Here is a 23,585-nt window from a genome sequence, read left to right on the forward strand (position 1 = left end):
AATTTTTTTTTGAGGATTTAAAGGAGAGAGAAGAAATAATGAATGATTTTGTAATTCTGAGTCATTGGATTAGATATACTGTAATATTGTATTTTGGTAATTAAAGTTTAAATGTCTTTTTTTAAAACACCGAACACAGTTTACTTTCATATGTCTGCGTTTTAGATTCTTTTCAGAGGTAAAATCAATAGTACAAATGCATCTTTCATCAGAAAATTTTAAAACATAAAGGCTAATTTAAAAAATAAGAAAAAGGATTCAGATTTGAAAGGAGGTGAGTGAAACTTAGCACTCAGCATTTAAAACTCGCTAATACCGTCAGTCAGGAAACCACATAAATAAATGACAAGGCAAGTTGTGGAACATCAACAGCATTCACATATGTGGACCCTTGCTGAACTGTATTCTCACAGAGGGTGTTTACTTTAATTTCTAGCTGATGTGGTATATTTAGTACACAGGACTGTTGAATTATACTTAAGGTTTGGATCAGACTTGCTGTTTTTTGAGGCTCCCCTGAACTGTAATTAAATCTCAGGGTGTGTACATTTATGTGTATGCATATGTGCTCATTCGCAGACTCATGGCCCACATAAGCACATATATGTTGTGTAGACACGTACCCATGTGCTCATGCGAGCCACCTGTGCGATTCTGTGATTTGGGCTGTGCCATCAAACTAATGCTGTATAGTCATTATATACGTACATCGCCCCCTGTGGCTGCGGGACACATCAAAATCCAGCACAGTATCTCTCCAATGGCCTCATTTAGCTTCTGTGCCATACTCTCTGATATTTCCCACTTGGGCCAATCAGATAAGTCATACATGGCTTAACCACACAAAAGAGCACTTGGAACCCCAAGCGGATGCTGCACTAGGAAGAAGCATACTGGGATGCTTTAGATGAACACTTTTGAAACCCAGAATGGTATATGTAAAGCTTAGAGGGATTAAACATAAATAGAAAGCATTCTTTTGGGGAAAAGGAGACCATCAAGTCGGGGTTTTATCCACCTTTATTTTGCAATATGACCAATATCCTATCATATTCAAGTGTGTATGAAAAAAGTTAAGTCACTGATTTATTTTTTTGAAAAAGCTAAATACAATAAGCATTGGATCAAGGCACATACAAGACTGGCCAAAGGGCATTCAATGCACTTTGGTCTTCAGTTGTAAAGAACAATTTAACTGTGGCAACTTAAAAGTGGCTTGAATAAAAAAAAAAAAATTACAAATAAGAATTATATGAACAAAAAAATAGTTGACACTTCTTTTTTTTTTATATTCCAAATAGAAAAGAGCCCAAATGTGTTTCTTACCATATGTTTTCTGCCCACAACGTATTCCTTTTTGGAGGGCAACGTTTACATGACATGGTTAACTGTACTGAGGGATACAGTAAATGCTGTTTTCCTTTACTGAATGAGTAATATTGAGTTCTGTGTTGTGTTTTTGCCCGTCCACTTTGATTTGACTGCGAAGTAACCTTTCATTTGATCTGTGTGCTTCATTTGCAAAGAATTTAGGATTCTGTGCTGTGTTGCTACCTCCTCCAGGGCAGAGAGGAGGTAATGGATATCTGCTTCCTAAATGTTGCAGTGATGTAAAGCCTGGCAACATTCTGGAATGGGCAACCAGGATTCCTAAACAAAACCGGAGTTTTCTGTGACACCGGAGTAAGTCTGTGCCTGCCATCCTTGGAATTAACAGAACACTTGTGTCTTTATTTCCTTTGATCAGTCACCTATGCCCTATATTCTCACAGCCTTGTTTTTTGTTGTATTTATTTTTTCCACTGACAGCAACGTAGTGATAATTTTGACCTGTGCTTTATACTACATGGTTTTCTAAAATCTGATTGTTCAACACAGCAATGAAAACCCACTTTCACAGTTGACAAGTCATCATATCTCAGTAGAGCACAAAGTTTTTTTTAATTGGTCTAAAACCATAAGTAAAGGAAGTACAGTACAAATGACTACAAATATCTAAAATATAGAATTGCAGTTTGTGGCAGCATCCACCGACAGCTCAGTGATGGCCTGCAATCGGAACCTTTTTTCCTTTTAATAAATCGTCCTTAAATATAAATTATATGGCAAATGTACATAACGATGCTTTCTCAGTCTTTTCAATCCAGTGTTTTTCAAAAGACCAAGCAGTCTCCGAGTCACTCATTTGCAATAAAACATCTTTGTAGTCCGCGCACACTATCATGAATGAGAGTAGTCTGAATCTGGTATTCCACTGTCTCTGTAGCTTCTGTTGTTGATACTGTTTTCACTGTGCGGGCTCTTGTAAAGACTTAAGCCATTAGGAGGAAAAATTGTGTGTATCACAAACTCCTCCTTTGAAACGGGCATGTGATTTATGGGAATCATTTGAAAAGAGGTCTCTCTAATCTCCAAGATGGAGTTGTCCTTCTTTGTTCCAGCTTCGGCGTAATCGTCCTTCCGCCTGCGCCCTTTGTTGTACGTGCAGTTCCTGGAAAATAAGGAACCGTTCCTGTGGACGTACCAGCACACCAGGGCCAACATGATGATAGCCAGAAGGGCCACCGCCCCTCCAATGATAGCAGCTAAAGGCAGATTGGAATTTTTGTAAGGCTCTTTCTCCTGCTCTCTGTTCAAGGTTGTGGTGGGATTGTACGCTTTCAGGGAACCAGTTTCTGTCTCTATGCAAACAGGTGTCTCGTCTGACAGGTAAATGTTACTCGTCTCCATGGGAACCATGCATATCCGATAAGAGGATTCGGGCTCCAGAGCTGTGAGCAGATACTCTGTTCTCTCCCCTTGGACGATGGTCTCGGTTATAGATCCGAAAGCAGGACTGTGGCCCAGCTTTAGCCAACTGAGCCTCAGGGCCGTCATGGGCTGGGATACTCTCCAGGATATGTGCACCGTCTCTGCGCTGCTGGATTTGACGCTTATCGTGATGATCTTGCGACTGGACGGCGTCGTGCTACGATAGTTTCTTCCCAGCTCTGGACCCTTAACCACAGGTCTTTTAGTGACATATGAGGGCCACTGGGGTCGAGAGGGTGGCAAAGTGTTTGAGACGGTGCTGGTCTCATATGTGGTTGGGATCTCCGTGTCTGAGCAGCCAAACAGCTCTGTGGATAGGTCTTTGATGGCCATCCCTTTGACCTTATCGGGACCTTGGCACATGAAGCCACGCACGTTGACCTTAGATGGAATACTGCGCAGCCAGTCACGCACCCACTTCATCCTGCAGTTGCAGTTCCAGGGGTTGTTGCGCAGGAGCAGCTGGGTAAGGTTATCCAGGTCGTCAAATACCCCCATGGGCAGACTGCTCAAGTTGTTGCCTGACAGATCCAAACGGTACAGCTGTCGCAGAAAAGCAAAGGCACCTGCTGGCACGTGATTGATGTGGTTGTCTTGAAGATTTAGCTTCTCCAGGCTTGAGCCCGGCAGGTTGGCGGGTGGGGAAGTCAGGGAGTTCCGTACCAACGAGAGCTCGGTCAGGTTGACTAAATTCACCAAGGCCATCTCCCCAATGCCCCTGTTGTTCAGGAGGTTGCCATCCAGAACCAGTCGCTTCAGGTTTATAAGATCCTGCAGGGATGCCTCAGAGATGGACGAGATGCGGTTGTCGTCGAAGCGAAGCTCCTCGATAGTCATTGGCAGGCCGGAAGGTATGGTGCTGAGGTGGTTGCGGGACAGGAAAAGCAGCCTCAAATGGTTGCTGTCCCGGAACGCACCCTCTTCGATGCTGACAGCTGACACGGAATTGTCATCGAGGTGTAATTCCTCAATGATAGGAATCTGTGCCAGGGACGCGTGGGTGATAGTCCGGATATTGTTCTCCTGCAAATGAAGTTCCTTGACATTCAGCGGCAAGTTGGTGGGGAACTCATCCAGATTGTTGCAGTATAGGTAGATCTTTTCTACACTGTTCAGCCGTCGTAGATCCGTAGGGATCCCTGCGCTTTTGATGCGGTTGTTCTGGAGAAAAAGTACTGTAGCATCCTCTGGGATGCCCGAAGGGATGGAAGTCAAATCCCGGTCATTGCAGTATATGAAAGTCCCATCGCACCGGCACTGCGAGGGACAGGAGGCTGAGGTCACCAACGGATTGGCCAGGCCAAGCAGAAGCCCAGCTCTGATGAAGAAGACGAAGAAGGACTTGTAATTGCTTGCCATCGCTAATGTCCTCCTTGCGGTCGTTGCCCTTGGAGAAAAAAGAAGGGAAAAAGTCAAATTTATGCCATCTGAAGAAAAGGCAGTGTCCTGCTCTAATTGCTGTTTTATGTACGGTGCCTGCAGCGCCTCTTTCATTGTAAATGATTAAATTTAAGACAAAGAATACAATATTTCTGCTGCTGAATTAATGAAAAGAGGCTATTAACATTTCCAATGACATGAACAAATGAAAAAACTATGGTAGCGAAACATGCCTGGGGTGTTTATCTTGTTTGAAATCATTTTTATATCAAAACAATAGAAAGTAGTGAAAAAAGGAAAAAGGGATTAGAGAAGAGAAAAAAAATAAGAGAAAAAGGGAGGACTGAGAGGTTCAGAAGCAAGTTTAATTGAAGTGGAAGGATATTCCCAATCAGCCGTGGATGTAGATAACAAATCCTTAAACCCACTAGCTTTCCTTGAATGAGATGCCTGTGTGTGAGAGGTTTTATCTTTTTCTGTGTGTAATGTAATCGCAGGCTCTTGTTGTTTTACACATTTCTGCTGTTAGCCAGTGCATTTCAAGGCTGCTTTTCGTTGCTGAAACTGGTGGCAGAACACAGTCAGGCCTTGTTGATTGAATATTGTAAAACTGACTTGTCTTTTTGCCCTGTCTTTGTGCATGATTTTAGGGTATTATAATTTACAAAAGTTTGGAGGCTTGCAACTTGAAAGCAAATGAGAAGCGTTCTGAATTATGCCTGCCAAAACTGTATCACTTACAAACCCACCCTTTCCATTTGTTGTGACATGGCAGTTGATATGTATTATTGCTATATATATATTCTATTGCTATATATATATAGACTAATTTTTCTTAGGTTTCTGTGTGCATAATATACTATTGTTTAGACATAATGTTATAATATATATATACATTTATATATTTATATAATATTACATATATAAAATGTATTTCATATATAATAATTCAGTTTTAATTGTAATTTTTGATTACATAATATATAATTTTATGCTTTACTTCCATAGGCTATTGAAGCCTATGTAAGACATTCTTTAATGATCTATTTATTTTAAGTTCACATTTTTCTCATTACTTCTATCTATGCATATATATGATATTACAAAAAATGGCACTTATAACCACAGCAAGATCATCCATATTTGTCATACCTGATTTAGAAATGCCAGTTAATCCTCTGCTGCCACCCAAAATCCAATGAGGCTTTAAGCTTTCTTTTCTGTTCTTTCAGGAGATGTTTGTCCGTCTTGTCAAAGGGGTCTCTTTGGTTATAGCCTGACCAGGCTGGTATCTGTTGAACTGATCCTTGTTTGTACCGCTGACCTGTCTTGTATTGCAGCGTCCACAGTTCATGCAATCAAAGGCTTTGCCATGGTAGATAAACCTATAAAGCAAGCAGCTCCGCTTCCATACAGACCTCAGGCAGCCTTCTCCTGTGCAGGCATGCGATTTCAGTGAATTTAATCACAAAAAAAGGGCTAAAACAAAAATAAAGGAAATAAAAAAAGTTGCGATTCCTAATCAAACCCTTTTGTGCGTATCAGAGAGTCCTCTTTGAGAAATGAACTGCTCCCGTCTCTCCCGAAGCAGGGCGAGATCCAGGGCGGTTCGGTTCTGAAGTCAGGCTCCAAAGTCAGCCCCGGATCCTGTAGTCTCACTCCCGGCAGGAGCATGAATAAAGTATCCAGCCTCGTGGCTCGAAAGCAGAATCTCCTGTGCTGCTGTAGCACTCCGCCTCCCTGGCTCTCGTTTCACGAACCTGTGCCCGATGTGCAGACACCCACTCCTTCTCACATGCTGAACTTCCTGGCAGGGAAAGAAAGAAAAGGAAAAAGAAGTCAATAAGAGCAAATTCTTTTATTACTGACAGCATATGACATCTGAATACGTCATGACGGCAGGAAAGGTACGTGGGCTTGTTGAGAATGAGTTATTGACTGTGCCATAATATGCTGTTAGGCAGCGTTTATTTAATTCTGAGATGATAGTGCCAAGGCTGAGATTGAGTCAGACAGCGATGCAGCCAGCTGCAATTGGCCAATGTCCTTCAAACAGAACACTTTCACGTCGCCATCGACAATACATTGACGTAAACCGATAGCTTTTTAGCTTCTCTTTTCAAGGTTTGCTCCTAACATAAAAAGTACACCACAATGGATTGGATTTTTATGGATTGTTACGGCCTGTAGATTGCGCCACTGCATTTGAGACTTATCAGATGGAAGGAAGGGAAAAATAAGAAGGGTGTGTGGTTGAGATGGGAATTTGAAAGTCCCTTAAGCTTATTGGGTTTCTGTATATCAGGGGATTTCTTTGCCTCTGGGTAAATGACCACAGAGAAAAGCCCCTGGGCTGCAATCCTTTGATAGTGGACACTGTTTGTGAAAACTGGATTAGTGGAGATGTTGTGTGGATTTTTATAAAAACCTTTCTTTTTCTTCGCCTTAAGCCTGTGCTGCCTGGATAACCGCGTTCGCTGCTCTGTCTACCACTAACCCTAACATCCCCCCTCTAGTGTTCTCTGTGGTGATGGCTGAAAAGAATTCCTTTGCATAAGAAAAGCGACCACGGTTTGGGCCCTGCGACAATGGCCGAAGACCGTTCCCTCCCACCTGGTGACGTTCTCCACCGAGCTGTGCTTTCAAAGACGCTTTGGAAGCAGAAGGTGAAGGTAAAAATAAGAATCATAGTGAAGCATATTGCTGCTGAGGTGTCAGGCAGCCACCAAAGGTCCCTCGGGCTGCCCCGACAGCGCCTGAACACGCCGCCCTGCTCAAAAATGTACATGTGAGATGAACGCGCTTTATGTCTTGCAGACTCATGAATACCCAAATGGGATCCTCATGCAAGTCACCTCTGGTGGCCCCAAGGAGACGGCCGTGCTGCACCTACCATACTCTAATTTCCCACGGTACATCTTTCCTGTTACATAGACTGACAATATGTATTTCTACAACTGACAGCCATCACCACAGTTTGTGCCCTTGCCTGAAACCCTTCTGCTGACCTGCGGATGGTAACCTTGCTGTAGAACACGCTAGAGTATGTCAGGCAACTTTGAAACCGTTGTATAGAGTGACAAGGAGAGGTTAGGGAATTGAAGGCCCTGTAACTTGATTACAGGTCTCGCCAGCGTGGTCTAATAATACACCCCATCCTTCTGTTGAGCCTAAGTGCTCCATGTGCATGCTTTTGTATTAGTAGATTACCAAGAGCTCGGAAACAGCAGCTGTGACCTGACTTTAAGGACAGGTGATGGTTGACGGTGAGATTTCAGTATGCTGACATTGACTAAGCTGCTTCCTTTTTGTCGAATCCTGAAACATTTTGAAAGATTTGCTTCATGATTGCCAGATAAATTGAAGAGGAAAATAAGTACTTGCAGGAATGGTGAATGGTTGGATAGTAATCGGTGTGCAATTTTACAACTGTTCAGAGGAAATGTATTGATTTGGAGAATTATGTGTGTAAAGTAACTTGCCATTTTTCCAGAAGTCTGACAAATAACAGACTGCGAAATTATGTGGAGATGGAATTGCTCTTGCTTTATGTACTATACTCAATGTAAATCACTTCCTGGCACAGGAGTGGGCAAAAGCAAGTTGGCGAAACGCAAGCCCCTTTGGTTTTTTCTGCCAAGATACTTTACTGAAAGTATCAGGGTTCACTCACAGGTGGCTGTGTATTTCATGATATTTCATCCGAGATCTTACTTGGGAGACCTTGATAAAAGCACAGGTGTCTTGGGAAATATATGTGGGGCAGTATTATGTTATGGCCGGAAAGGTCAAACAGAAAAGAAGGGAGGGCATCTACCTCATACGCTTCACCAAAAGCTTGTCGTGCTAGCTGTCTCAATAGGTCATGCAAACCTTGATCTGGCTGCATGATTGGCTGCATTATCCTTTCTTTCTTCTTCCCTTGGCTCCTCAGATTTCACTGAAGTGGCAGCGGCCCATTATTCATTACAAATTAAGCATAAGGGCCCTGGCCTTCGTTCTTCTGCTTTACTGAACTCCTTTCACTTAGAATTATTAGCTTTTTCACATTTTGTTAAATCTTCAAGCCCCCTACCCCACCCACTGCTCATAGCCAAGAGAGAAAAGGCCACTGAATGTGACGGGCACCTCTCACTATCGTTCTAATAGGCCGTATTTCCCGTTAGGAGATCGTTCTAATGGCCGGGCCTGCTTCTGCTCCATTGCTCTGCTCAAAGTGATGTTCAATCGAGCATCCTGGTTAAAATGGCCACAGCCACAACTACCTTTTGCTCGTTTAGTGTCTTGAGTTCAGAACATTAGAGTTTGGTCTGAGAAATGGGTTAAAAAGGCATTTAAGGGAGAAAAAATAATATTCTATTGTGATTATGCAACATTGAAGTGCAGAGAAAATATTTTTGTTTTTTGAATCTTAATATATTTGAAAATTGGAATATTAAAAACAAACAAATATTTTGCTTTTCTATAATGACAATGCTTTTTATTTGAGTTTTTCTGCATTTTTAGAGAAATTAGGGCAATGCTTAAGATGGCAAACATTACACTGTTCTGAGATGTTTTCTATTAGTTCCCAAAAATGCTGTCACATCTGATCAGTGCCCATGCATGAACGAAGACATTTAGGATGAAATTAAATTTGCTTCTTCATTGGTAGGTCCTGGGCTATGATTATGAAAAACAGCTTTCTTGTTTTCAGTAGATAATAGATTCTGAACCCCAGGCAGGATTTGAACTAAATGCGCCTCTTTGTCATGTATCTTATGTCCATGTAGCCAAATCAAGCCTCTCGGAGCCTAGTGGGCCGAGAGATGAAACATTTCTGCATACATATTTGGAAACGAGAAGAAGGGTTTGGGCACGGCTTTAACGTTAATTTAAGAGCAGGCTATTGTGCTAGCGGCTTCCCTCTGGGTTCGGTTTTGGGGCAGATGATCCGCAGGTTTGTCCCTGGTTGGCATTCAGGCAGTGAGAGTGGATTCTAGGGGAGACAGGGGGTCTTTTTCTTTTGTGCTGCACTGAAAAGAAAGTGGTCTGTGGCAGCTGCACTGTTTTCCCCACTTGGGGGTGGTAGGTGCTTCTGTATCGGGCCTGTGCTTGTCAGATACACACACACAGACACTTGGAGGCTGAACCGGTGCTTTAATTACCACATATGTACCCCCTGCTAGGGTACAGGGGGCAGCAGTTGCCGGACAAGGGCAAAAAGGGTTGGGTTGATTTACTGCACTGTACTTTTCTGTTTCCACTCCAAAGGGGGGTAAATTGCATCTGTAATAAAGCAAAAATTTGCAGCCCTTTTTTCTGTTTGCCCTTCTTTTGTTAATTCAGACAGTATATTTAAAATATAAGAATAGATCATTTTCAGGAAATTAACTTATAGGCTTGTTTTTTCGAATGCACGTTTTGAAGAACGGCCTCACTGAGGTCAGAGGTTGGCTGCCGACATGAGTGGAGAATTCTATGAGAACGATTTGTTTTTGTCCTCAGCACAAAAGGGTGACAGACTTTTTTCTGAAGGCCTGAAAGACATGACCATTTCATGTTGACTCTGAGTGAATGCCACGGACCACTGGGTTTAGCCTCCGGCATTCGTGGCTTGAAACAAAGAGTGCTGTCCTCCTGGCTGCCAATAAACATAAACTGAATGCTTAGATATTTGTATTAAAATATAGAATGTTGATTAATTTGCATTCCTGTGTATTACTATCTAAAGGGAGACTGGTATTTATGTCTTTTTAAAGCACAGAGGAGTAGTATTTGTAAATTGCTGATACAAATTGTTTATGCAAGCGAAAAAGACTGCCACAGAGTGCTTTGACACATCCAACAAAGAACAATGGGTTAGTTAATTTTATCACCCTCCTTACAGAGTCAAAACAGACCATTTGTGGTTCTCAGCTATTATCATGCTAAGAAACTAATCTATCCGAATACACAGTCTTTTAGTACATTTGCACATATGAAGCTAAAAGCTAGGGAAAACAACTTGTACTCAGTACATTAGGGATTCAAAAAAGAGGTCTTGTTCACTTGAATCTCTTGCATAGTTGTCTAATGTGAATCCTCTTTCATAGTAGTCTTATAAACTGATTTAATCAGCTCTGACTGAAGGCTTTATCTCTTATCATTGCATTACAGTCCCTCGCTCTTTATCTGCACAAAACTATTATTTCAATCTTGACATTTTCTGCCTAACAGATATGAAAGCTTATCTTTCAGATAATTTGGAAGGCTACTTAAAAGAAGGGAAATTCGTTTGATGGGGAAATCCTGAAGCAGCGGACAGCCTCAGATCTCTTTACTGCGCCACACACTCACTTCTCTCACGGAAAAGCACAGGGCGCACATTTATTGCGCGCCAATCTCGTAGTCTTTTGAGTGTTCCTTAGTATTCCAAATTAGAATGCGACCCTCATAATCAACGAAGCTGTCTGCGCTGCGAGCGGTTTCGATGGGAGAGTTCTAGTTTTTGTCGCGTCGCGCGCAACGTTCATGGAGTGTCACGCGTCGCATCCTCGATTCCCCCATTCTTTATTCCAATCACTCTTCCATCACGCTTCTAGAGCACAGGTTGGGCATTATTAATAGATATTTCCTCATTTAGAATCGACGTCTGCTCGCTTCGTTTGCGTTAAAGCCTCTCAAACTAGAACAGATTTAAGACGCAGCGCGTTAAGTTTATGCGTTCCTGTTGATTACACGCGGTGAAAATACAAGCTGCATTGCGTTTTTTTCTAAACCAGGACTGGATATTTAAGGACTTGGTATCAGGCTAACTGATATAGAATGCTGATGGTAATAATAAAATGTAAGTTGAGCGTCCTTAGTGCGTTTATTCGCGCGCAGCGGCATGGAGACTTAAAGGGATAGTTCACCCGAAATACAAATTAAAATTCGGTCGTATTCTCATATCCAAGTTGTTCCAAACCTATATGACTTTACAAAATCCGTTGTAAAATTAGATGTTAGGCAGATTAATAGCCTCAGTCACCATTCACATTCATTATATGGAAAAAAAGATGCATTGAAAGTAAATGGAGACTGAGGCTGTAAGCCCTTAACATTTCTTCCTTACATATCATTTCGTGTTCCAGGAAAGAAAGTCACGGAGGTTTGAAACAGCATTAAGATTATTAAATTATCCCATTATTTTCTTTTTAAAGCAACTTATTGTTTTAAAATTATTTTGGAAATGCATGCTGAATGCTAAATGGCAAACGAAGGGCGATCTACTGCTAAATTTCTTGACTACTGTACTTGTGAGTTCAGATTGCTATTACATCCCCCTCGAATCCCTAAGGGTCTGCCTACATTCGCTATAAAATGCCTTTTCCCATTGCAAATAATTTTCTATGGATCTGAAATTTTAGAATCAAAGTCTACTGTGTGAAGCTTTGTTGAGTGTCTGAGATGTAAGGGATATATGCAAATTTGCTCTATGCATGTTTTGAAGGTATTTGATCACCTTAGAGTGCTGAAATGCATAAGGGAAAGGGTTAAAAACAGCCCAAAAATAAGGGGAAACTCAAAACAAAATACACTTACCTGCCCAAGCAATAATTCAAAAAGAATATCCTCAAATCATAAAGTCAGTCCGTAGGATAAATCCAATAAGATGGAAGATGTTTTCAATCCCCAAAAAGAGCCCAGTGTCAGAAAGGCTCAGTAGCAGCAATGGTGCGAATAACAGGGTGTGTTTTTATTTCCACACACACTTGTTTACATACACACACACACACTCCTTTGGCTCAGAAGAGACAAGATAGAGAAGTCGGCAGAGCTGGTCAGCTGCCTGGAGCTCACTACAAGTGTGAGGTTGCATCTGCCTCCAGCTCTGCTTCAACACAGCACTGATGTCATCTGGGGGCGGAGCTTGTGGCTTCCTCCCTTTTCTCGCCCTCTCTCTCTTTTTCTTTTTCTCTCTTTCCCACTTCCATAATGCTATATTTACTGTGAACGCTAGGGGGAGCAGGAGAAAGAAGGATGAGAATTGAGCAGCCTTGAATAGGCAGCTTGAGTGGGCACTTCATGTGTTTGTGTTGAAGGCCACCAGAAGCATTATTTATGAGCATTATGTGTGTGTGTCTAAAAATTAAGTAATGGAATTTATATGCTAGAGATGCTGAGAAAAGGCAGAGCAGTTTATCAGCACTGGTATGCGCTTATTTAAATCAGAACAGTGAGCTTTCTTTATTTTAGTGATATGAGTATGTGTCTGTAAGAGAGAGCTGTTAATGGCATCTAAGTTTCACAGCACATTATGAATTTTTAAGCTCGGAAGTCAGGCGTTATGTTCAGCCTCATTATGCTTATTAAGTATTAAAGTGGCTCCAAATGGCGAATTTGCTCCCTCATAAACCAGCGGTAGCGACTGTGTGTGTGTCATTGTCTCCAAAGGGCTTTTGAAGACCATTGTACAGTGGAGTCTGTTCCTGACCTCAGCAGACCCCTATGGATGAGCGGTTATTGTGTTCTGCCTAAACTCTTTGCCAGGAGATACAGTTCTCCTACACTATTTGTTAAGGAGATAGTTTACCCCAAAATATGAGTAATTATTTGCTAAACCTCATGTCGTTCTATTACTCTTTATGCTTCTGTGGAACAAAAAAAGGGAAATTTCTAGGCCACTCTTTTCCAAATAATGTAAGTAAATAAGGACTGGGTCTGTCAAGCTACAAAATAACAAAAAAGCTACGTAAATTATGTGGTCCATTCTCCATGGACTTTCCAAGGGTCCCCCCCCCATCTGTTATTATATTGAAAAGAGTGGCCAGTAAATTCTTAAAAAATTGTAAAAGCATGCAGGTTTGGAATCACATTTTGTTGAGTGATGACAATTTAAATTTTTGGATGTACAGTCCCATTTATGGATTGCTTTTTTCCATTTAAAAAACTTAGATGATATACTACTTCTCCATTTTTAAGTGCTTAAATAATTATTATCATCATAATTTTTTAATTACTGCATGAAATTCCTCCAGCTTGCTTTACCTGCATGTTTGATGATATTTTACATACTTACCACCTTTGCCAAACCATGTCTTGTTGTATAGCTTTACAAGCATCCATTGGAGGATTAAGCAGTAATAATGTCCCATCCACCCTGGGCTTTTACAGCAGGTCTAGGTGTCGTGTTTTTAAGGTCAGAGGTGGAGAAGCAGGGCACAGTTGTATGTGACAAGAGGTCAGTGCAGGGCAACGTGGGCAGAGGGCGTCTGTCCCCCCGCCTCGGGACGGATCACGATTCCGGCCTCTGCATCGACCCTTCTGGCATTTTTCTCTCCTAAATCTGACTAGGCTTTGTCTGTCATCGGCCCTTGATTGACTTTTAGATGTACAAAGGACCCCAGTGGAGGGCCCCAAGAGGGTCCGATTACCACTATTTCAATACAGTTGGGGGAGTCTTTGGTTGGGGTCATCTGTTATTTGGGAGGATGAGCGTTCCTCATTTTTCCAAAAGATGCCATTTATTTTATCTCCTCCATCTTAATGTGTTTTGACAACAGACATGACTTTGAAGGAGCTCAGGCCCTTCTCCTCCTGCTGTCCTTCTCTCATTCGTTGTAGTTAGGGGGTAGAGACGAGCATAGCTAAGTTTATTAAAGCACTTGATGCGGTTAAGTGCTAACAAGAGCTTTTTTAGTTCAGGCTTTATGCCTGAAGAACGTCTGACCTCTTCTTTCAGGGATGTTCACGGTACATTCTTCGCGTGACAAGCAAATAAGTCGCATTAAATTGGGCTTTCATTCTCTGACGCGTGTTTTTTATATGGTGCTTTTCACTTGAATGGAATTTACAGCGCAAGTGTGTCAAAATCAAAGCCATACCTAAAGTCGCACTTTTCAAAGACTTGTTGAAGGGTTTGTCATTCTGATCTTTACACCTCGAGTGTATATTTCATCCCCCTGGCCCACTCTCAAACAAACAATCCTGAGCTCAGCGCTGTGCTGTCCAGCTCCAGGAGATTTGTGGAGTATTTTTCTAGTGTCTCCAGCGGGTCCACTTACACATATACACACACACACACATACTCATATTTACCTAGCTAGACTGTGGACATACCATAGACTTAATTTGTTTTTAGACAAGCTAATTATCATTACTATAGACCAGTGGTTCTCAATCTTTTTTCCACTGGGCCACACTATGGTCCAAGTGCAAGTCTCACGGGCCGAACTAATGGCTGTTGATGACTATTTGAATTGAATTCAATGCACGCTTGTAAGTGTTCGTTAAATGCATAACGTTAATTACGTGAGTACAGGTTTGCTCTGAAAATAATATATGAAAAACAAAAATATTTTACATAAAAACATTATAGCTTATATTTGTTTAGTACATTTTTAAATGAATGTAAAAACTAAAATGAACGCCTGAAACCAAAGGTCTGAGTCAGCGGTCAGCACTCTTGTGTATTTGTGAAGAATGAGCAAATCCTCACAAATAGCCCTCTGGATTGTCTTCTCCATTTACCCCTTTGTGTCTGTCGCTTGTTTTTCTAAGGACCTTCTTGTGTTGGCCACAGGGATGGAGGGGGTTGGGTTTGGGTTGACTTGTCGACTGTGTGGAAACCTCTGGACCCCCCAGTGGTAAATGAGCTTCAAAACAATGCCATCTGATTAGATTAGATAGCCCACCCCTTTAACTCCCCCCCACAGCCCAAACTACTCCATTAGGCCTATCAGTATTGCAAGAGATAAAAGATGCCATCAGCACACAATGAATCCACAGTCTCGCCTCTCCAGCGCTCTAATGTAGCTCACTCAAGCACCTCGCTCTCTTCCTCTCCAACGGTTTACTGTTTCAGCCCTAAATCTGTAATTAGCCAAATAACAATCTTCTCACTCTTTCAAATATAGAAGCCTCCCCGTCTTCACAGTAGGAATTTAGCTGTGCAATTGAAAGTCTCTGGAGGACTTTCTCTTTTGTTTGAAATGCACTCGTTTTCAAAAAGTTTCCAATAGGGCTGCAGCAAACAACTATTTTGGTTATCTATTCATCTGTTCACATTTTTTCAGTTAATTGGAAGTTGCTTATTTATGCAGTTTAAAGTATATGTTATATATGTATTCTTTACATATTTTATATATTTTTATTATAACATTGCATACATTATTTTAAATACTATTTAAAAGTATACATTTCAATAATAAGGACATATGTATAAAGACTATTCACAGTTTGAAAGCATATGTTGTATTTGATATAGATTTAAAAGTATTGTAATGTTATATTACACATTTAATATTCAAAATTAATTGAATTTAAAATGAATTTTTATACATGTATACAGACACACAATCTTTTGTGACGGTTGGTGTTTATTCTTTGTTATCAAAGGAAGCTCGCCAGTGGTTTTTGTTAGTTTCGCTCCTCAGAGAGGAAGCAATGCTTAATGACATTAAAGGTTCACTGACACAAACACACACAGGGAAATTGTAGATAAGCTTGATAAAGCAGCATTCTACAGACCTGTGTACTCCCGCTGGATTTGGCTAGGTTTCAGGAAGTCCAGAGATTGGGCACAAAGAGAGTTACAGAATGATTAAAGCTGTTGGTATGAAGTTTATTATTTAGTATACTAGGTGCTAAACAACAGTCCATGCCTTTGTTCATTTGCTGCCTTCATGAATTTTTATGAAGCAAGAAGAATGCAAATATGCTTCGCTTGAATAAATTTTTAATCAGTGTTGGTCTTTATTTCTGCTAAATCCTTCAAATTTTATTTTTCTCTACCACCCAATTTTTTTTATCTTGAGATATGACAGAAACCGCCATTTACAGCTGCTCATAAAACTTGCTGCTATTATGAGTAACATATACTAAGATGTTTATAGCACTTTAAAGAATCACATCTGCTGTGAATCAGTGTGCCGGAGAAAGACAAGAATGCGCCCATTGTGTTTTCATGTTCTCCAAACGAAGCTCAAACAATGCTCTGTGAGCTATGTGATTTTACGACGTCTCACCTCGCGTTGACTTATGTTGTATCTACAGGAGGGCTACATGTTTGCAGTGAGTTTCATTCTCTTTTCTTCTTTCTAAATAATTTAGCAGTGTTTGTAATGGAGGAAAATCATTATTGGTAATGAACCTTGAACGACTGAATACTAAGTGGCTTCTGCAGAACCTTAGAAATGTAACTCTTGAGCTTCAAGCGCAGTGAATTTAGGTCATCAGGCCATTGTACTGTTTACATAAAGTTGTTAATTTGCATAAAGTTAAACCTTTCTTTGTCGATTCACTAGACACGGCCACATCAAGTCAGCAGAAATTGCAACCACATTAAAAACAAATTACTTCCGATCATTTCGTCACTGTGAATCACTGAAGACAAACAACCATCACTTGTTGTCCTGCTACTTGTGAAAAGGAAGTAGGACATTACAGACTAGTGTCTCGCTCTTCTAACTCAAGTGTGTAAGACCTTGGCTTTCAACTTTCCCATAATGAAACTTGAGTCCTTCTGTCAGATCTGGAGGTGTTTTTCTTAACACTTCAGAAGCATCTGTGTGCCCCAGCGTTCTCGAGCGCTTGTGTGAGCGATGTATCAGATGTACCTCATGTCTTTGTGAAGAACGGCTCAAGAGCAGACAGGAATGGAATGATGACAGGTAAATGAGGGGAACGGTTTGTGTACATTTCTTACTTGAGCCCTCCCCCCCCTCCATTAGCAACCGTTGTTCCCAAAGTGAACTGACAATTTGTCGCTGCCGTTTAGGACGATGAAAGCTGAGGATTAAAGAAACTGGAGAAGGTTCCTTTCCAATGCTCTTTGTCCTTGAGTGAGGCGTGATTATTTGTGCCGTTTCCCATCGCTCTGAAACCATATGTGGCTGTCTGACCTATGCGCTTGTGTTGAATTTTGTCTGTAGAGATTTAATTTTTTTTGAAAGAAATTAAAAGTGACAGTAAAGACCGTTATAATGTTACAAAATATTTATATTTCAAATAAATGCTGTTCTTTTGAACTTCTTTTCTACGGAGTGCCGCACATGACATGCAAGAAAAAATAAATAAATCGTGCACACGATTTACTAATTCGTTCCCTCGATGTACTAAAACGTGCACACGATTACTATTTCGTTCCCTCGATTTGCTAATTCATTCCCTCGATTTGCTAAATCGTGTGCACAATTTACTAATTCGTTCTCTCAATTTATAAATCGTGTGCACGATTTAGCAAATCGAGGGAACGAATTAGTAAATCGTGCGTACAATTTATAAATCGAGGGAACAAAATGGTAAATCGTGCACATGATTTAGCCTACTATTTTTTTCCTGCATGCCATGTGTGGGGCTCCGTACTTTTCATCAAATGATTCTAAAAAAAAGTATCACAGTTTCCACAAAAGTATTAGGCAACTGTTTTCAAAATTGGCAATGAAAATAATTTTTTTTGAACATCAAATCAGCAGATTAGAAGGATTTATGAAGGATCATGTGACTTAAGACTGTAGTAATGGCTGCTAAAATGTCAAAACTTTAGAATATATTAAAATTAAAATTGTAATATATAAAGTATAATATATTTTAATATATAAATATATATTTAATATATAAAAAGATTTAAAATTGTAATTATATTTTATTTGTATTACAATATTACTGTTTTTACTGTATTTTTGATTGAATAAATGCAGCCTTGGTGAGCAGAAGAGACTTCTTTTAAGAAAATCAACTGACCCCAACATTTTTTAACATTAATATCTATATATGTGTATTGTAATTTTTTTTAAAGCAGAAGCCCTAGATATCCTGTCACCCATATCAGTCATGTTTTGCATACTCTAGTCTAAAACTGTCTCAGAATTGCCCACATAATACAGCTTTTCTTTTTACTTACCACTTACAGATTTTCAGACTTGAACAATATACAATTTTTTTTACCGTTAGTTGCTCTGTAAAGCAGAAACTCTCGCTAGCTTCGCCTTCAAATTGAAGGTCAGTCTAATAATGCGAGGATGACATTTCAGCCGCTCTCCTACAGTATGTGAATTACTATCCTGCTGAGATCAGCTGTGATGAAGGAAGTGAAATCACTCGTCTTTGTGCGAGGATGTCGGTCTGTGTGTGTGAATGAGTGACAATGTGGCGCCCACCAGTCTTTGCGGGAACAATGTCTGATTCTGTCAGTCTGTTGTTTTTACATATTCCTCACGCTGTTTTACATGTCTTAGCCTCGACTAAAAAGGATCCATTTGCATCAGACCCACAGCGCTGAGCCTGTGCTGCAGAAACCTGGTCAGTGAGAGATGGATGAGCAGGCATGCGGAGCCCCTTTGAGGTGAAGAGGAAAGACGGATGGTGGTGGTGCTGGTGTTGATGGGAGGAGAGGACGATGGAGGTGCCTCTGCGGTGTTGATGTATTCTCTTCTAGGGCTCTGATCGTTTCCTTTCTGCTGCTGACTCAGTGCTGTCTGGGCCCCCACCGTCCCCTACGGCCACAACCTAGTCCGTGTGTGTGTGTTAGGCTGCTCCTATAATCTAAGAACCATCAAAGACATTCAACTCCCCAAGACTTGCACATGGAGTCATTTAACAAAATAAAACAGCAGAAGTAGGTGGCGATGTGCTAAACTGTACAGTTTTATCATGGAGCTTGCATAAAAATAATGGCTGGTGTATAGAGAAGTGTTTTCTCCTATTATGTGCACCAGAACTGAATAAAAGTTGTTAAATCTGTCAACCGCTGTACTTTTTAGCTGTAGTACCAGCAAGTGATAGTGTTTCCATCTCCTTTTATTGGTAAAGCTTATGCTGTTGTCCAAAAATCTGAAACCACTAGTGAAAAAATTATTATATTACAGTATATTTTGTCTAATATTATATTATTACTAATACACACACACACACACACACACACATATACACATTCAATTTTTTTTATTACATTAATTAGCACGATACCCCCCCCTGCACAATAAAAAATGTTTATTTCCAGGTTTAAATTATATTATAACTCCCAAATTTTCAGTGGGGTCTGTAATGTTTGTACTCACTGTAATCGAATGTGTGTGTGGAAAGAGCTATACAAATACTCTTCTCGCCAGTTTGTCTTAGGACATTGCAACCTCTAGTTGCCTTTACAGTGCTTAAGATGGCTGATTGCAAATTTTCAGCTTGGCACGTTACAGTGGGCCATTTGCAAGCTAATGTCTGGCAGCTGGATTTGTGTGGGTGGGTGGGTAAAGGTGTGTGTTTGTGCCGTGGCCAGCGAAAGCTTCGCACAGCTTTTCTCAGCTGTATAAAGGTCATCTCCCCAATGCAAAATTGTCAGCTTTCTCTTTTTGGAAGCTTTTAGCAACTAAATTGCATTGTGCGGTCTAACCTCGCAGTGCTGAAAACAATCGCATGTTAATGCTTTTCTCACATCCTGCCGCCTTATATGACCCACAGCAGAGTTAAATGAGAATTTTTTCATTTTTAAACAAGTCCACAGAGTGATATGTTCATCAGACGTGAGGAACTTACAAAGGCCTCAACATTTCAATTAGTGGTTCTTCCTTAGGCAAACATCACTATTACTATTGCTAATTTAAGGTGAGTGATTTAAACGTTGTTCCGCACCATTTGAGCTACAGATGTAAATGATACCTTAAGTCCTATCTAGGGATCAGAATAGAGCGCAAGCTTTAAAATTCCGAAGGTAAAAATTTTATTAATTTTCTTCATAGAGAAACTGATTTTAGCCGAAATTTTTACAGCCAAATTCCAGGTAAAGAACTACGCTTCCAATGAATTCTGAAGAGAAAGATCTACCTTTCATAGATTGACAAACAAATTTGGACGAAAGATGTCTTCAGCAACCACCCACTCCCATGAAGCACTGGGAATGATGTAAGCAAGTGTTTGTTTGTGTAAACTACCATTCAAAAATTTAGAGTAAGCTTTACTGTAAAAACTGTAATATTGTGACATAATTGCAATTTAAACTATTTTCTGTTTTAATATTTTCAATTTTATATACTTATTTTATATTCTATATATACTGAAAACGACGCCTCCTATCGTTCCACCCGTCTTGTTCAACCCGTCATCAAGCTTCGCCTTTGTTATTGTTTTGAACATGCGACCTCTAGCGGCGAAAACGTACATATTGTGCCTTTAATGTTCTACCACCTTAGCAACCATATAGCAGTGTGATATCAACCCCATAGATCATCATAGCACTGGTCACTTTAATGTTTAGTACATTTTAGATTTTCATCTGAATGAAGGGTAGAGCAAGTAAACATTTGCTAAATCCACTTTATCCTGTAATTCTTTTTCATCCACATTGTCATGAAGTATTTGTGGTATTTGTGTCCATTTGAAGTATCCTTTTAGTGCGGTGAACAGCAGTGGAACGCGATTCAGAGTTTTACAGTCCTGGGTCTCCATTCTTGACTTGTGTAAAGAAGCACACAGGAACAGAAAAAGTGGAGGGGATTCCACTTAACCTCTGCAGGATTAGTCCTCATGCCTGCTTTAGCAAGGCTAAGAGGGAAAGGTCTCAATTCAGTCGATATGGGCTACCCTCAGCCTACTGAGATCAACTTAAGCCCGACTTTAGACATCAAGCTTGTCTCAACTTGCCAAAAAGGGTTGATATACCTCTAACGGAGAGTGATTCCCTGCTAAACCTGCTGTTACCATTCATGTCAGGATTTAAGAATTAGCTTCAGACTGAATGTGCTTGTGTTTGTATGCCTGTCATTCCCACCGTAGCATTTGACCCCTGGAGGCATGCGGGTCGAACTGCGGAGACGACCGCGTCTGCGAAGTGTTGACTCAAGACGGTCGTTGACATTCCCCCACCGTGTTTGGTTTGGCTTTCGTCAGTTCTCCTTTCAAACATATGCCAGCAACTGCTAAAACACACACTCGCGCAGGACACCAACAGGTGAGGCCCCATTAAGCCAGTCAAGACAGACTTGGAAGAGACTTTGCACGTGTGTACACATACTCTCCAAGCCCCTCGGCTCATAATGCTGTCATTCACATTTAGAGTGCGCGCATGCTGTACTCCATAACAATGTTTAGTCTTGGCCGTCTGATCTCCTTCCCCGTGCGCCGTTTCTCCCTGCTGTTGTGGATGGATGTGGCTCGTTGTTTGTAGTTAATGTTTATTTCAGGTGTTTTGGCACTGATGTGACAGCAGAATGGGGTTTATGGATTTGCAGTGCCCGTGGAGGGGGCAACCAGAACAGCTGCGCTTGTGTATTCATTCATATCTATCTCATCATCGCCCTCCCAATCACAACCCTCCGAACCATTAATCAGACCCCAGTCAAGCCGCCACGAGCGGAGTGTCTCTCCCTCTCACTTTTTCTCTCTTTTAACAACATGGATGTCTGCCCAGAGACGCCATGTTGTGAAATTTCACGCCTATAGTGTCACTCGAGAAAAGAGGGTGGCGGAGGAGCGGTATACCAGAAAACAAAAGTGACGTGTCATTGTAGGCGAGAATTTAATCAGCTAAACCACGGCCGAAGCTTGGAAGACTGATTTTTTTCGGAGGAGACCAGGTGCATGTACACCTGCAAAAGTGTGTGTGTGTGCTTCCACCTCTCTTAATTGGAGTGCGCTATCCTCACTAATGAATATTCTCTCCCCACCTCGATGTGGGTGGGAGAAGAGAGGCTCGTCTGGGAATTAGCACAATCCTGGTGTGCCCCCCAGAGAGTTGGAGCCGCTTTCAGTCCTTCAAGCGCTCACTCGATCCTTCTTGACCACATTATCGCAAAAGAGCCTGCTAGCAATTTCCCCGAGCCGTTTGAAATTGTGTCGGAGTTGCGTGTGAAAGCGCTAACGTTCATTCCCGGGTAGTTTGAAATGCACTTTCTGCGAGCTGTCATAATAAAACGCTTCAGTACAGTATGTAAGGAAGGTTTCGTGATGAGGCCAAGGGGAATTCTGGGAGAGAAATTCCTTACTTTCCATCGTATGGTGGCAAACCACATGAAAGCCTCATGAAAAATTCTCTCCTGTTCTTTTGACTTCCTGTCTTTAGCGTGGGGATTTGGCATCGAGTGGGATGGAGGTTGTGATGTGCGCATGAACTAGTCTCTACAGAAACGATCACATCAACACGGCAGTAATGGGGCTTAAAGAAAAGTGCACAAATGTGCAGGGTAGTCCACCTAATCCTTATCCTCACTGTCTTTTTCCTGACCCTGAAATGCCCTGTCAGAACATGTCAGTTATGCTGGGATGTGTGTGTGTGTGTGTGTGTGTGCTTGTGTTTATTACCTCATACACACTGCAAAGTTTTGGAAGTGACAACTGCTTTTATGTGTAGGAGTGAATTCATTATCATTACATTATTTTTGTGAATCTGTTTATGTATGTATGTATGTATCAAGGTTGTGCACCGTTAATAATTTATTTGAGAATGCTTTTTCAATTTCTGAATGTGAATTTAATTTAATTTAACAGACAGGATACAGCAATACTAAATACTACTAAATACAGGAATACACTAACGTTCTAAGGTTGAGGTCAGTAAGATTGTTTATTAAATTGATCAAAAGTCACAGTAAAGACATTTATAATGTCTTGTATAACAAAATATAACTTCAAAATTTAAAATATATGCTATTCTTTTGAACTTTCCACTCGTCAATGAATGAATGCATCCTTAGTGAACATGAGGCTTTCTTCAGAACCATTAAAAGCACTAACCTCAACTACAGTATAAATGCTATAAGGGTAATTTTTAGCTGGAAAAAGAAGGTTTGTCAAGAAAAATTTTAAATGATGAACATACTTTGAACTGGGTTTTGGACAGATAAGATTTAGTTGTGAGTGGAGCTACTTTGTTTGTATGTGTGTTTAAAGGTGGGTTAAGCGATTTCTGGTAGCCAATGTTGATATTTGAAATCACCAAAACAAACAAAAGGGTCTCGCCCTTATTTTGATAGCGCCGCCCCACACTTACGTACGCAACCCAGGTAACGATTAGTTCTGTGAAACAAAGCAAAACCAATGTTACACCGTATCTACACCGGACGCGAGTGGCGCGGCGCAACAAAATACTATGGAACTCATTATAATCAGTGATGCTGTCTACACCAATGTTTCCCAACCGGGGTGGCGTCTGTCGAGAGCAGGGGTGCCGTGTAAAAAATATTTTTTAAATATTTTTAAATTGCTAAAATGTTCAAAAAAGCATCTATTATATAATATCCATTTCTGATGTCGCCAATAATTAGAGATGCACTGAAATTTCGGCTGCCGAAAATTAGTTCACCGCTCAGGTTTCACTTTCACGTGGTGTGACGCTCTGCGTATTATCCCGCTCTATGCGTGTGTGCGCTCCGCTCAGCTCCACTCATATACCGTTCATGCTCATCGGAACAGCAAAGTCCACTCAAAAATCGAGCCGACAGGAAACATCGATGTAGTACAGT

General features: G+C 40.9%; 2 protein-coding genes across 4 annotated transcripts in view; one reads left to right on the top strand and one right to left on the bottom strand.

Annotated features, from left to right (window-relative positions):
- The window catches only part of LOC107705403 (leucine-rich repeat transmembrane protein FLRT3-like), a 20,973-nt gene extending 8,985 nt beyond the window's left edge, over nt 1-11,988 (bottom strand). Inside the window, exons 1-3 of one of the 3 annotated variants that reach the window (XM_016508678.1) lie at nt 11,737-11,988; nt 5,344-5,998; nt 3,083-4,198 (exon numbers count right to left, since the gene is read on the bottom strand). In XM_016508678.1, the coding sequence (XP_016364164.1) occupies nt 3,083-4,170 (1,088 nt within the window). In that variant the 5' untranslated portion in view covers nt 4,171-4,198; nt 5,344-5,998; nt 11,737-11,988. Of the gene's footprint in view, nt 1-2,053; nt 4,199-5,343; nt 5,999-10,518; nt 10,530-11,736 lie in introns of those variants that run through there. The other 2 variants (XM_016508677.1, XM_016508679.1) reach the window with 2 other exon arrangements.
- LOC107705355 (O-acetyl-ADP-ribose deacetylase MACROD2-like) overlaps nt 1-23,585 on the top strand; it is a 229,824-nt gene that overhangs the window by 128,259 nt on the left and 77,980 nt on the right. The window lies entirely within an intron of this gene.

The sequence above is a fragment of the Sinocyclocheilus rhinocerous genome, unplaced genomic scaffold (genome assembly GCF_001515625.1).
Source record: "Sinocyclocheilus rhinocerous isolate Xijiao unplaced genomic scaffold, SAMN03320098_v1.1 scaffold564, whole genome shotgun sequence".
Classification (NCBI taxonomy): domain Eukaryota; kingdom Metazoa; phylum Chordata; class Actinopteri; order Cypriniformes; family Cyprinidae; genus Sinocyclocheilus; species Sinocyclocheilus rhinocerous.